The sequence below is a fragment of the Miniopterus natalensis genome, chromosome 14 (assembly GCF_054644295.1).
Source record: "Miniopterus natalensis isolate mMinNat1 chromosome 14, mMinNat1.hap1, whole genome shotgun sequence".
Classification (NCBI taxonomy): domain Eukaryota; kingdom Metazoa; phylum Chordata; class Mammalia; order Chiroptera; family Miniopteridae; genus Miniopterus; species Miniopterus natalensis.
Window position 1 is genome coordinate 45,160,338 of NC_142094.1, and position 16,043 is coordinate 45,176,380.

General features: G+C 38.6%; 1 protein-coding gene across 1 annotated transcript in view; it reads right to left on the bottom strand.

Moving 5' to 3' along the window:
* Nucleotides 1-16,043, bottom strand: part of CFAP43 (cilia and flagella associated protein 43) — a 68,613-nt gene that overhangs the window by 20,936 nt on the left and 31,634 nt on the right. Inside the window, exons 17-24 of the mRNA XM_016212202.2 lie at nt 14,772-14,919; nt 12,428-12,529; nt 11,571-11,648; nt 6,658-6,783; nt 4,218-4,322; nt 3,070-3,186; nt 1,963-2,193; nt 213-419 (exon numbers count right to left, since the gene is read on the bottom strand). Coding sequence (XP_016067688.2) covers nt 213-419; nt 1,963-2,193; nt 3,070-3,186; nt 4,218-4,322; nt 6,658-6,783; nt 11,571-11,648; nt 12,428-12,529; nt 14,772-14,919 — 1,114 coding nt within the window. The remainder of the gene's footprint in view (nt 1-212; nt 420-1,962; nt 2,194-3,069; nt 3,187-4,217; nt 4,323-6,657; nt 6,784-11,570; nt 11,649-12,427; nt 12,530-14,771; nt 14,920-16,043) is intronic.

Sequence of the window (16,043 nt, forward strand, 5' to 3'; positions counted from 1 at the left end):
GCTAGACTTGGTGTCCAAATCTTCCCTGAACTCCTTGGGACTCATAAAAGAAACCCTCATTATTGCTGAGACTATGTCAACTTTTTTTGTTACTTGTAACTGAGAATGCTACCTAATACAGTTGCTTCCAGTAGTGTAAATAAGATGAATAAATAAGAGCTTGGGAAAATGTCATGAGAAACAAGGGAAGGGATAATGCAGCTTGCCCGTACCTCACCATGTTCCACAACAAGGGTTCTCTCTGGTTTCTCACTGTCATCAAATTCTGGCAGCCAGACTGATTCTTCCAATTCTAGATCTAAAATAATTTCTTGAATTCTTACATTTCTTTCCTTCACACGTGCAATTTCAAACTCTTTTTGTTTATATGCGGCATCAAACTCATTATTGAAAACAGTTTTCACCTTGTAAATGATATCCTGAAATATAGATATGTTACTGAAAACACATCACATTGTATCTTTACTGGTAACATAATCCCACAGTTTTACTTTCCCCACAAAATCATTTTATAAGTTTCAGTAAATTAACCTTTCTAAAAATACTGTTTATATGAAGTCATTTCTTGGTTCAGTAACCTACAGTGGCATCCCACCATACATAGGATTAAGGCAACAACTGTTATACTGCCACCTACCTCCCAAAATGTAAGTTATAACTCAATATGCAGGTATGTTGATAAATGCTGAAGTGGGTGATAAACAGTTGGGAGCTCTTTGTGTACATTCTAAAAAATTATCATAAAATAATTAAAAAGCAATTTGTCATGCTTAGATCAGGAAATGTCTTTTCTTTGGAACTGTGTTTGGGGGAGATGTGGTGAGGAAGAGATGGCCTATAGAGGTTGTTTGGAGAACCTACCAGACAAGCACCACCACACACGATACTGTGCCTATACACAGTCAGGTTATTCCCAGGTAAGATGGGGATGCAAGCCGGAGAGCCGGATCAGCCAGTTACATCGGCGGCAGGTGGGTCCAAATGGATTGGCCCCATCTCTGCTGGGGAGAATGGGTCAGTTCAAAGTAGCCTTTATTTTACCATCACAGCTTAGTCTACATATCTTTCCTACTGAAGATGAAACCATTAAAGCAGGCTGCAAATATGATCTTAGGGCTGGCACCAGAATTTATCTTGGGCCAAAAGGACCTTTTTTGTAGGAAAATGGCTTAATAAAGCAGCAGAAAAGTGAGTCCTTGATGGCTTAGGTCAGCAGAAGCTGAGCACCAAGAGATAAACAGTTCTTAGTATAAAAAAACAGGAATTTCAGGGGTTGAAGGAGAAGAGAAATAGAGAGAGCAGAGTAACATGGCAGGACGCTCAAACTCAAATTGCAGACATGGCTAAAGGACTTCCAGGGTCAGGAATGGCCAACATTAAATTTCAGACCATTTGCATTGGTGTAACCTCAGTCACTGAAGTCTCAACACCTCCAGCAGGCAAACAGATGTGTTCTGAGACTGACTTTTGTTTGGTGGAAAGTAAGAAGTGGGAGCTTAGAGCCTGAGGGATGCTGCACCTCATCCCTGAGCCCCAGAAGTTACGCAAATCTTAGAGAGGAAACTGTATTTCCCCAGGTTAGGGGCATAGACAAGCAATCATGTCTCAATCATACAAGAAGGTCCTAACTGACATCTGGGTTTCCTAGAAGATGGCATTCAAGGATTTAAAAAAATCTTTGAGCTTACTGGAGATCTAAGAGGAAGACCGGTCGTCTGTGGTGTCAGCCAGTGCAGGGTGTTTTTAGAAAACTGTTCTCACAGAACTCACTCCAGATGGATGAAAGCCACTCCTGGTCACAGCTTTGCTTAAAGAACATGGGCATCTAAAGGCCATCTGGAGGTTTCTCTGTGTGCTATAAAGACGCCACTTGGTTGGCATGCGATTTCAATTTGAGACTTTCTAAGACACCTTATGGGGATTCTGAGAGATTTTTAGGAATAAAGAAAAAAAGCCACCCACTTTTAGTAATACAATTTGGTTGATTTTCTCCTCTCTGGAATGAAGTTCCAACTGGCTTGACAACAAGGAGGCGTGCACCCCAAAGTCGGTGCAGAGGCTGCCCAGCAGGTAGTTGGGCAGGCTGGCGTCGCGTGGGGCCGCCGCCTCCTCCTCTTCCTCCTCTTCCTCCTCCTCACGGTGCGCCTTCGCCATCGTCACCGTCGACTGCGCCTCGATAATCTCCTTCCGTAGCTAAATGCAGAAGACGACGCGGAGTCAGGCAAGAAGAAGAATCCACTAAAAGGCAATTCTGTGACAACCTCATTATTTCAACAGTCACTTTAAGATGTTCAATTGTCAACAACTGAATTCCAAGGGACGGGTAGATCTTAAAACTGCTGCGGAAGAGACGAAAGCTTCGGAAACTGATAAACTGTGGGTGAACCAAAAGCGTAAAAATTGTCCTTGCTAGTGTATAATACTCATATTTTGCTGTCAGGATGACAGCCGTTTATAAAAATTTTGAGTCTTTGTTGGAACTTAAGCATTAGAAAAATACACCTCTTCATGTTTTACAAAGGAACTTGTTCACATAGGACTGGTGGGTGCAGCTTAAGAAGAATTAAATATACCTTTGTTTTATTTTTCTGAAAAAGAACGGATGCAAGGTCCTGGCCAAAACAAAAGCATACCAATGGGGTAGTGTTTTTTCAGTGGTTTGATAGAGACTGCTGCTTTTCAAAAAGCTGGAATTTCTTTAGGAAAAAGCATAAGTCCATCAAAACAAGCACTACTTCATCTTTGGTCAATTATATTAAAACACAATCCCTAGAGATATGAGAAGATAAAACGAGCATGGGTGGAGTAGGACAAGAACAAAACCCTGTCTCATTTTCAAAAGTACATCCTCACGTTGAAAGGCTAGCCAGTGTTGTATAGGACATAGGTTTCTTCATTCTCTGGATTTGGTTCCTATGTTCACTAGGAAATATATTAACAAGGAATGAAAATATAAACACAAACAGTATCTAACCTCATCCTAAATTCATCCCAACTCAAATCTGTATAAAGGAGACCTTGAAATAAAACACATCACTTATATAAACACACATATATTTAAAATTGTACTTTAAGACACTCTGTTTCAATCTTCTTCTGCTGCAAAACTCTATTCACTTCTTTCAGCTCTTCTTCCGTGCGTTCTTTCATTGGGAAGTTCTCAACGACATAGGGGATGTGAAAGCACTTGTTGGAAAAAACACAAAATAAATTCATTTTTAGTATAAGTGTGTGTATCTGGAATGGAGTGGGGGATGTTTTCCTTGATGAAAATTAATTCATAGGTTATCATGCATGAGTGGAATTGAAAATGAAAACTTTCTTTAAAATAAAACAATGTATTCCATTAGTATTGGCATAAACTTTGTATAAAACTACTGTGTTTTTGTGAAGGATTTACTTCTAGAGCAGTGGTTCTAATCTAGGAGTGATTTTGCTAGCCCCCCCCCCCCCCCAGGCCCTTAGGGACATTTGGCAAGGTCTGGAGACATTTTTTACTTTTACTAATGGGGTATTGGATGATACTGAGTTTTATTAGATAGAGGCAGGGATGTTGCAAAACATCCTACAATCCATAGGACAGCCTCCACAACAAAGAATTATCCAGCCCAAAACATGCCACTCTTGAAAAACTCTGTTTTTGAGCAATATACAATCACATAAATGTAGTCTGACCATATACCTTATTAACCAAATGGGGTAGGGGGCATATTTAAAAGTGAAGAGGGTGCTGTGAGTAGTTACTCTATGAGCACAGATATAAACTGGGACTTTGGGTCACCCTAGACAAAAAGGGAAATAGTGTTGGGAGGAATCTCAATGATAAACAGCCCTTTAGAAAATGTGAAGGCAGGCACAGGTAGAAACGTGAAGAATATTATGTTTAGTTTTGAAGCTGTGTGGATGGTGAGCGGCATTTTGAAACAGACAGATATTAAGACCTGGATGCAGGTAGTGTCACAGAGGAAAGAGGTGCTAAGACTAATCTTAAGAGATGCGAGCTTGGAAGTACAAGGGAAGAGGGAAGGATGAGAAGACAAAGCGACCCATCCGGGGAGAACTCCGCACAAGAAGGGGCGAGGTGTGCTTGAATGCCTTTTTATGTACAGATTTTCTTAAAATTATTTTTAAAGAATTTCTGCTATGAGACTTCCAATGAAAATTCTCACTGGCTAAGCTAAGGCATGGTACCTTACATGTGGAGTTACATCTGTTACCTTAAGAGCACGACCTTTCACAGCCATTGAATTCCAGCATTCCTCTTTAATAAGTTCAGCCAAATACTTCTTGGCTAGGTTACGCATCTCCACATCTTTTCTTATCTTGAAGAATATGGGTGAAGGGAAAAATAAAAATGAAAATGTGGCCTCTTTAAAAAAAAATCTCATTTGTAAATTCACTAACCAGTCATGGCTACACATTTAGTGGTCGAGTTAGATCTGTTTTCACCAACACAGTGCTGCTCTAAACCAAGATGTACTGGGTAGTTAGGCATCAGTTTGGAGACAGAACGATGCTAGAGTGAGGGTGGGAACAGGCACCTAACCCGGACTCATTGCAGAGTGGTCCAGCTGAATGCACGGGAAGAACCTGTGTCAGATTAAGGAGGGCATTCCAGGCCTGAGTGAAGCCAGGGCCAAGGAGGGAGAGTCCGAAGCCTGGTGGGCAGACTGGCACTTCCTGACTCAAATCCGAGTTGTGGGATCTTAGCCAAGTGACTCTAACTCTGAAGCCTCAGTTTCTGCAAGTGGGAAAAACAAAAACCTACCTTTGGGGATTGTTGCAACAACCAAATAACATTCAAAAAGCCCCCAAATTGGTGATTTGTTATAATAAAACTGAGATCATTTCTAATAGCATCCTATTGCACTTTTAATTTAAAAAGACAACTTCTTTACCATGAAATACAAGGACTTGAGAGCTGGCCTCTGCCTACCTCTCCTACATCATTCATTGAGGCTCTCTCCTGTCTACTGTACTATGGTCTTTCTCTCCCTGTAATACTTTAAAGCCACTTCTGCCTCAGGAGGACCTTTGCTCTTGCTGTTCCCATTGCACGACATTCTCTCTCTCAGTACTTTGCATAGCCAGCTGCCTTTCTTCTTTTAGTTCCCAACTGAAATGCTACTCCTTTAAAGTGATCTTTGATTACAGAAGTAGATCTCCCACATCTATCACAGTATCCAGTTTGTTTTCATCATACAATACAGAGAGACTTGTTTATTTATGGTCTATCTTCTCCACTAGGTTAGCCCTATAGAGGCGGGACCTATCTGTTTTATTTTCTATATTCCCAGCACCTACAATAGTGCCTGGCAGGTAACACATATTCAATAAATGTTGTGGAATGTATTGATAGAGAGATGAATGATTATTTAGGTAAAACTTTTTTTTTTTTTTTAACCCTTACCCGAGGATATTTTTTCCACTGCCTTTCAGACACGTCAATTGGTCACCTCCCACAGGAGCCCGGACTATGGCCGGGGATCGAGCCTGCACCTGAGGTACATGCCCTTGGCCAGAATTGCACCCAGGGTCTTTCAGTCCGTGGGCCAAACCAGCCAGGGCCATTCGGGTAAATGTTATCTCCTAGAGCCAGTCTGTTGAGGTCCTTTTGATCCTGGTTCTGTTATCCAATATATTTTCTCTTATTCTCAGCATCATATCCCCCAACTTGACAATTCTGCCTCATTTCTGCATATTCACCCCAGTCATTAATAAACACATTCAACAGGACAGTCCTGACGCATATGATGGGAAATCTCTCTCCTAAACACACCCGCCAAATAGTCTCTTTTTGTGTAGTTGTTTAACCAACTATATAATTCACTTAAATGTTTGCGAATCCAGGTATATTTCATTCTCTTGTTACACATGCACAATCGAAAAGTCAAATGTGCTGTGTGTGTTGAAAAAGAGGTAGCTTAAGAACATCCTGTATAAAACACAATTAGGGCCTTTACCTAAAATAAAATCAATATGAGTAAACAATGTGATGTGACTAGCACAAAAAGTGCAAAGGCTGAATTAACAGAAGTATAGTATCTTGTAATAGAGAGGTTTCAGTTTATGCTTTTCTCTAAACTGTACAGATAATAATTGGAATTTTTTTGCTGGTGTCAGACTTAAATATAACACAATCAGAGAAAAACTGTGTGATGATGATGAAACTATCCAAACTACATTATTTGATGGTCACAGGAGCTGGGATAGTTAGCTGAGGCAACAGAAGACACATGGTAACTGCTAATCTTCTCTACCATTTTCAGAGTGGCCATAGATTAGATGGTGCTCAAAGAACAGAAGAATCAGTGAGTATAGGGAGAAAGATTTCAACTCTAATTAAGGGGTTATTCCAGAGAGTCTAAAGTTGACATGAGGTGGCTGAGGGGATTTCTAAAAACGTTCAAATGCATGGTGGAAGATGAATGTCAGGGAGGAAAGTCAGACATCAGATGTCTGGCTGGTTGGGATGCTCTTCCTTCCCCTAACAAATTCAATAATTTTCTGACTCATTCCCCTAGTACACACTATGTTCACTTTATTCACATTGTGCTGGAAAAATTTTTGTTGTATTTTCATAATTCTAGAAAAGTTTTCCTTCCCATTTTCTCTCTACTTCCTTCACAATAGTGCTTAAGTCAGACTTTTCCATACCTTTGCCACCTCTTCCTCACTTTCCCTCTGAAGCCATTCCAGTTCCTCCAGATCCAGGCCAAATTCCTTCTGCTCTAATTGTGCAATATTATCTACTGCTTCATTTTCTTCCATCATATTCAGAACCTGAATTTTAAAATAGGAAAGGGTGGTCCGGTGGGATGGCACACGCCTGGGTTGCAGGCTAGGTCCCCAGCAGGGGGCGTGCAGGAGGCAGCTGATCAATGACTCTCATTGACGTTTCTCTCTCTCTCTTCCTCTCCCTTCCTCTCTCTGAAATCAATAAAAATATATTTTAAAAGATAAAATAGGAAAGGATGGTGACAAGTGAATTAAATTTTAAAGACTCAGTTTTCCAATTCTTAGATAGCAATAAATAAATAGATGTTTTGTTTATTTAAATGTAACTATTGAGTAAAGAATTAGGTTATGTGCTTATTGTGATTATTTAAGTTTTAAAGTTTAATCCTTAAAAGCTCATTCATCTATTAACAACAACAACAAAATGTGCAAATTCATAACTTCATTGAATTATATTAAGAGATTGTTGATATTTAGGTGTGCTAATGGTATTGTGGCTATGTGTTTTAAGAGTTTTTATCTTTTGGAGGTTTATATTTAAATAATTAAAGATGAAATGATATAGCTGGGAATTAATCAGGGAAGGGGATGATAGGTAGAGGTACATATGAAATAATATTGGCAATGGGATTTATTATATTATTATTGTCTTGACTTTAAAAAAAAATATGTTTTGATTGATTTTAAAGAGAGAGGGAGGGAGAAGGAGAAAGAGAGAAACATTGGTGAGAGACAAAGGAACTATAAGAAAATTAGATCAATATTACTTATGAATAGAAATTAAAAAATCCTAAATAAAACATTAGCAAATGACCAATGTCTATCGAGAAATACAAGGCATTTGATCAATTTCACAATAAAATTCACCATAAAAACTCTTAGGTAACAAGGGAAGAAGCTACAGCAAGCATCACACTTAAAAGTCAGTAGCATTCCTGTTAAGGTTAGGAAGAAGACAAGCATGTTTACTGTCATGACCACTATTATATTAGAAGCCTTTGCCATATGACAAGAAAAAGAAATGAAGTATAAAGATTGATAAGGAAGAGAAATTTGATTTTCAGAAGATATGATAGTGTACCTAGAGGATCCAAGAAAATCAACTGATAAAATAGCAGAACTAAAAAGAGAATTCAGCAAGGTGATCAGATATAAAATCAGTAACATTCATATATAGCAGTAGTAGCCAACTAGAGAATGTAATAGAAAACTATTCCGTTCACAAAAGCAAAACAAACCACAGGATACCTAAAATAACCTTAATAAGAAAATTATAGTCACCTTTAGACTATAAAACTTTACTAAAGAATATTTTTAAAAAATTGAATAGATATATGCTCATGTACATTTATATAATGAATATTGTATATAATATTTATATTATAAATGTATATATTATATATATATAATTTCAGGTAACAAATTCCTCCACAAATCACAGTATAAATAATATATTCTCAATCAAAAATCAAATCAGAGTTTTTCATGGAACTTGGCACGCTGACTTTAAAATTCAAATGAAAAAGTTTGCATAGGAGGGAACTCCAAGGACATGTCTCTCTACATAAAGAGCAAGTAAGTTGCAAAAAGAAAAAAAAGTATATATAAATAAGCCAACTTTTTTTTTTTTTTTTTTTTTTTTTTTTTTTTGTAAAAGAAGAGCAGAGGAAGAATTACTTTCAAGATATAAAAATATTTTATAAAGTTATAACAATCAGAATAGTTTGGAATTAGCTCAGGAAAAGATCAATACTCAATTTCAGAATGGAGAGTCCAGAAACAATCTCATATACATGGGACTACAGGGATTAATAGAGGAGGAGTTGCAAATCAGTGGAGAAAGGATGGCATATTCAATAAAAAGCACTGACAAAATGTGCTATTTGAAAAAATAAAGTTAGATCCACACCTCATACTATTCATGAAAATAAATTACAGGTGAAATAAAGGGTATCAGAAGAAACTATATGAGACTTTGGAAGCCCTTTTAAAATCAGACACAAAAACAAAAGCTATAAATAAAATGATCAATACGCTTGGGTCATCATTTTTAAATTCTGCATTTAAAAAGGCACATTATAAAAGTTGAGAGAATACAAAATATTTGTAGTATATTAGGCTGAACCATATAAAATTTCATGTGGTTCAATAAAATAACAAGTGCCACCTCTAGTTTTGCCCCATGGTCTTTTCCTCTTTCAGTTGCCTGGGATGAGATCAAGCAAGACATCCTTAGAAGCCTTGTGGGGAAGCTAGCAGTCTCCACCAGCCTAGGTCTCCGAATGCCTGCATGGAACTGAGCATCTGCTGACTTGAATATCTACCCAGGACTGTTTTTTCAGAAAGAAAGAAACTTCTCATCTCTATGCCATTACGTTTTTTGGAGTTTAGTTACTATCTCAGCTTAGCTAACCCTAACTATCATAAATAAATATGTTAATAATAAAAATAAAGAACACTTACAATCAAAAAGAAAAAGACCAACAATCCAATGGAAAAAATAGGCAAAGGACATGAACAGGGAATTCACAGAAGAGGAAATACATATCATTTTTAGAGTTAAAACAAAGATGTGCAACCTTATCAATAATCAGGAAAATGAAACAAAGGGGAAGAAATTACCAAAGAAAAATTTCAGAACACCCAGACCTGAAAGGCAAAGGTATCTTATTGAAAATGCTCACCAATGCCCAGCATATGAAAGAGAAAACACACACACACAACTCCAAACACACAAACTAGGGTCCTGGTATGAAACACATGGTACACTCAAGTGGGGTAATTGGGAAGAGAGACTTTAAAAAAAAAAAAAAAAAAGATTTGTCAGGGAAATCAGCAAGGCATGATAAAGCATCTCAGGCTAGCCTCCTCAGGAAGCTGACACCACTTCCAGGTCTGAAGGGCAAGGGTGGAGAGTAGTTACTGAGACATGAAGAGATTGGTAGCTATCAGAGATGGCTAGCAGTCACTGCCAACTCGTAACACCACAGAAAGCACCCTAGAGGAATAAAAACCCTGACCCTAGCCATCTCCTGTCCTCTGGCCTCCTGTTGTTGTTTTTTTAAAATAGATCTTTATTGGTTTCAGAGAAAGGAAAGGGAGAGAGAGAGATAGAAGCATCAATGATGAGAGAGTCATTGATAGAGCCCACAACCTGGGCATGTGCCCTGCCCGGGAATCAAACCCCGATCGCTTCGATCCCAGGTTGAAGCTCAACCGCTGAGCCACGCCCGGCCGGGCTGGCCTCCTGTTGATACCACTCAGTGGCTAAACCCAAACAGAAGCCAGAGGCAAGAGAACCTATTGATGCCACCACAAAGGCAGCCTCCTGGGACTCAGAACAGGGTGGGAAAGGGTGGAGAGCACATCTGTACCAGCAAGCCAAGAATATCCATCAATTTCAAGGTGCGTAATTGTGAGCAGGGATAAAGAAAGGATCCTCTAAGTTTGCAGAGAGGAAAATCTGGTTACCTATAAAGAACTGGGAATCAGAAAGGTATTGGATTCTCTAAAGCAAACACTGAAAGCTAGAAAGCAATTCGGCAAGCCTTCAAAATTCTGAGGGGAAATCACTGTACACTTAGGCAAACTATCAAATGAGCTTGAGAGTGGAATAAAGACATTTTAAGAAAAAACAAGACTCAAAAAAATGTAGCTCCTGTGTACCCTTTCTCAAGAGCCAAAGTATTATACAACTCTAGGGGGTGGGTGCCATTTACATTGTATTACATTTGAACAGTATGCCAGGAGAATAGTCACATGATAAACGATATTCCCAAGCATGGGACAATGTAGCAGTTCTGCAGTTAGCTACTGGAAGGTGCACACCAAGAAAACAAAGAAAAATGCATGGGACCCCGAAAACTGGGGCTCCAAATCAGGAGGCAGGTGAGAGGGCTTTCCAGGAGGATGCACAAGAGAAGTCCCTAGGACAGCAACTGTTTGCCTGGTAGAGAGAGCAAGGTGCTTAGACTGCAGCGGAAAGATGGAAAGCTTTAGAAGGGAGGCCACACACACACAGCTCTGACAGCTTGATTTCCTCAGGCATTTGGGTTGAGAAGAGGCCCATTTTAATTTAATTTAATTTAATTTAATTTAATTTTATTATTATTATTATTATTTTTTATTAGCATTTCCAGAGAGTTTGAATAGGCAATCCAAAACAAAGGCAATTATTAATTCCAGGAAAAATAAAGTTGCAAAAAGGGAAATGTAATTATAATATACTACATGACTCAGCTTTGGAGAACATTTACATAACTATAATAGTTTGCATACTAAGTATGGATTTATATATATGCTGTAGTGGTGGGGGTGGAAGGTATAAAAGAACCTAAATACTCATCTTCCATACCAGTAAGCCCATAATGAGTGTCAGAATAGAAATATTAAGAGATAGCAGCATCAAGAAAACAAGAAAGCTCAAGATAAATAGCCAAAAAGAAAAGCTGAAAGAATTAAAAACAGTTACCTCCAGAGTACAGGAATCATAGTGAAAAAAAGTAGGACAGGTGGTGCTTTAAAACATTATTTTTAATTATGTAACTCATTAGTTAATTTATAAACTTGTAAACACTTAACTTTGATTAAAATAATTACTAAAAAATAAGATACCATATTTGGAGAAGACAGAGAGAAGAAAACCACTGTTTATACATAGTGTGGTAAGGTAAAATTTCTACCCAGTGGAAGTACCCCAGAAAAATGAGCTTACATATAGGTAGAGAGGAAAATGGGTGTAGCTTCTCATGCTGTGCTGAACAAAATAAAATTCAAACAGTGATTGTGGACTGAGGGCCAAGTGTATTGCTATATGAAATCACAGCACTTACCGTCTTAGCAAGCTCTTTGATTCCTCTTTTTATCTCTCTCCTTTTGTTGGAATACTGTTTAACCTCCTTTTTGATGGCCTGAAATGGGACAAGTGTATCACTGGGACAGGCAAGAGAGATGATAGAGGGGTGTAGGATAGATATAGACATGACTGTATCCATATGCACAGATATGGACATAGGTACATAGACAGATGCACAAAAGATAGCACTTCTCTGGAAACAAAATTATTTCAAAGACCAATAACATAAAGTGTACATGAAATAACACTTCTGCAATACCTTGCTTAAGCCAACTGCTATTATGTTGACTGAAGCAACATAGTAGTTTCAGTCAATTATAAGGCCAATGGAAAGAAAATAATAAAGTAGTAAATTAAAGGATAGTTAACAAAGGAAAATCAGTCTGCTGTTTTATTTGGAACTTGAGTGAGACTTGACAAGCAGGCTAAATCCAGACACGAGCTATAACTACCTTTGTCACCTTCCTGCACATCTGAAGCCAGGATGTCCCTTTTCCTGTTTCTGGCCCACCCCTTTCTTACATCAACTGTGCAGCTCCGCTAAAACTCCCTCCAACATGAGGTATCACTTCATTCTTTGCTTTGGCTTACCTGGGCAGCTTTGTTGTGCTCATATTAGCTTAAGTACGGTTCTTAAAGCTCATATATAATCTAAACAATTGGGCTGTATGTAGGCTGTCTGCTTTCAGGAAAGTTACACTTGTACAATGGAATGCTCTGCCAAGCAGTATCTTGTTCTACTTTCTAACTTTCCAGCAGATTTTCATAGGAAGCTAGGCTGTTTGGCACAGCTACAAAGCATTATTTCAAACCTCTCCCATGTTTTATAAATACCTCTTGGTTTTTTTTTTGTATCCAGGGAATTTCCTTCGTATTATCAACTAGGACTAATTCCTCTTGTGATGATTCAATGTGTAAATTCACATCCTCGTTTACCTTAGAAAAAGACAGACATTTCTTAAATTTAAAATTCATCAAGTTCTCCTCACACTCTACTTCATATAATTGTTTAGAATCCCTCTGCACTTGTTGCATTTTGAAAAAATAATACCAAACATTTTCCCTGCCCAAGATGCAATGTTTTATTAACTGAATTCCTACCAGTCTGTCCTCACATCAGCTGCACTTTTCACTGAGAAAGCAAAAAGGTCCAGATAGGTCACATGTTCACCAAAACACTCCCTGCCTTTTTCCTGTTACTGCAGACCAAATGTTCCTGCCTATCAATGCCTGCCCCACCATTTGTATGTAGGATCTTAATTGTTTCCTCCTTCTCGAGGCCTTTACACTTTAAAAAAAATCCCATTGCCCTTCTGCATCATCCATTTCCCTCTTCTACTGAATCTTTCCCATATGTGCACTGGTACCTCCTGTCCTAGGAAAGCCTCTCTCCATTGACCACCACATCCCCCCTTCAGCCACCACCTCCTTCTAGTCTCTCTTTGCAGTAAAATGTCCTGAGAGAGTCTGGGATGTCACACTCCCCTGACCCTCCTGTAACCTCACAGGCTGCCCCCTCTCAGTATCTTTTGCCTCCCTAAATCCTTCTCCTGGATATCTAGAAGACACTCTGTCCTGGTCCCATTTCTTACCATTCACTCTTCCATGATGACTTCTCCTGGTTTTATGGCTTTAAATTCCATCCACATGCCCCTGACTCTCAAATTAACTCTCCAGTCCTGGCCTATTCCCAGAACTCAAGGGAAACCTATCTGGAATCTACCACTTCTCTCCACAACACTCCTCTGTGTCCATCCTTGTTACCTGGATCTCAGGCATAGCCTCCTAACTAATCTCCCTGCTTCCACTCTTGTTCCCTACAGGAAACATTCTCCACACAGTGGGAATTATTTCAAAAATGTAAATAAGATCTTGTAAATCCTCTCCTCAGAACACTTTAATAGGTTCTTATTAAATGTAAAATTAAATCTAAACTCTACCTGGTTTACAAAGCCCTTTGTTACCTGGCTTTTCTCCACCTTCGGGACCTCATCTCTCTCTCTTGTTCCCTTTAACTGCACCGGCCTTCTTTAGGTCCTCAGACGTGTCAAACTCTCCATTCCCTCTGCCCTGAGTACTTCTGCCCCATCCATGTTGCATGTTGGCACCTCTTTTTAATTCAGGTCTCAGTTTAAATGTCTTCTTCTTGGAGAGGCTATTCTAGCCAAACACTATCACACCAGGCCATTTTTATTCACTAAGTAGATCTTGTTACTATCTACTTTTCTTATTTGCTTATTTAGCTCTTTCTCAGAGCACTCCCAACTCTCAATTAGAATGTAAGCTTCATGAAAGCAGAAGTTTTTCCTATCTTGTTCATGCTTATACTCCCCACAGCCTAGCATTCTGTAGGTGCTCAATAAATATTTGTTAAATGATTGAATGAATGAATGCTGTTCTCTGGCCAGATACTTCCTAAATAATCTATGTGACATAAAAGTATAGAAGTGAGACCACTTTGACTAAGCACCAGGATTGGTAGTAAGGTTTTTTTCCCCAGGCAAGCCTGATCTTATACTATGGTTTAAATAATATCTGAGGTATAATATTTGCCATTACTTTGAGAAATGCTGAATATTTTCTCTTAGACATAGCTCACACGCTCTTTGAGAGTCATGGTATACCTGGATAAAAAGGAAAATTACAAAATATCTGATTGAAGAAAACTGTAACTGCAAACTGATAGCTGATTTAAAAAGAAAGGAGGGAAGTGTGGAAGAAAAAGGGATTCTATGGAAAGCAACCTCACAAAGTGATCTGATCCTAAATTCTTAAATAGGCAGGTCATGGTGGGTAGTTACCACACCCCAGGCATATCACTTTTTTAGTAAAAGGTTTATCTTTGCCTTAAGCAAGCCCTGTCCATTATTTTTGTGCATCTAGGTTAACATACCTTTGAAATACACGTAACCATCCTCAACAGAGGACAGAGTCTTGTTTAACTACCCTGTAATCCAACCCTCACCTTGCCTTTTCTTGCTTTCATGTAATCTTCCTTAGTTCCCTCCCTAATACCTGATGCATAAAAGAAACTGTGCGACTGTCAATATGTGGAGCATTTGTAATCTGGCTTCCTGGCAATTGTCAATTTGGCTCAAATAAACTCTTAAAAAAATCTTATAGGTTTGGACATTTCTTATGTTGACAGAAGGAGAGAAAAACTATATTGGAACTCAACTGTGTATTCAGGCTCCGATCCCAAATCCAAGGAATATCTTTGTCTTAGATTTAAATAACTATTCTCCTCCTGTATGGTGATGCTCAGAGAAGTTAAAAGCTGCTGCCAATATTCCAGAATTTCATTGGCTACATTTCCTCCAAACTGCCTATATTAATAAAAAACACACACACAAAGGCTATAGAATCACAATTTTAAAAAGTCACATTTAGAAGTATTATTTCCAGATACATAACCATTTCCACTCAAAGAAATATGTGGACAATTCTCTTAAGTGCGTTCTAGATATTAGGACCCTATTTCTTAGAGGAGAGCACATTCTTGGGCTCTAGGACACGACAAGCCCCTTGACTTATTTGGGTGACCCCTTCTCATGCCGTCCCTACTTGTCCTCTGTACCTGCCCTGGTCACAGCACAGAAGAGCCACTACTCTTCATAGTCTCCATTTCCACTGAGGGAAATATGACTTCCACTCAATACACCAGAGCATCTCAAAACTTTGGAAACATCAGTATCACCTGAAGTGTTTATTAAAACAAATTCCTGAACCTCACCCACAGAGATTCTAATTCAGAAAGTCTGGGTGGAGCCCAAGAATATGCATTTCTAACAAGCTCACAGGTGCTGCAGACCCTGCCTTGAATAACATCGCTACAGATGATGTGGAAGGGTTGTCATGCATTTGAGGTCACAAGCTAGTAAGTCCTGGACTAGGGTTTCAAACTCAACTTTGAGTCAAAAGTTCACATGATTAACTATGGTGGAAATGTCTTTAATTCTGTAAACAGGGCTCTAGCACTCGTTTGCTGTTACCTGAGATGCTATTTGCTCACTGACTATGAAGACATGTTAGGACTTATATATGAAATACAAGTTAATTAAGAGTCCATGTATAAAATGGGCATGAGGGTGCAGTCTTCAAAGGAGTCTTTCAACTAAGTGGCTACCAAAATTGTTGTGATATAAAATCTCCACAATATTTAACTTAATTTTTCAAATGTCACTGAGAAAGGCCAAGTTTTATTAGTTTTGATCACATGAGGCACTGCGAGATATTATTTATGTGGAAATGAACTGTGCATTGACTAGTGATGTCCACTGGCAGATCAAACAAGGTAACATTTAAAATCCAGGCTGTCACCTTCATGCTCTCAGCCCCCTGGTCATCATCTGTATGCTTCAGTAGTATTTGTTTATTTAGAATTCTAATTTTTGTCTAATCAAAGTCTAAATAAATTAATATTGTCTAAGCAAAGTCTAATTAGGAAAGT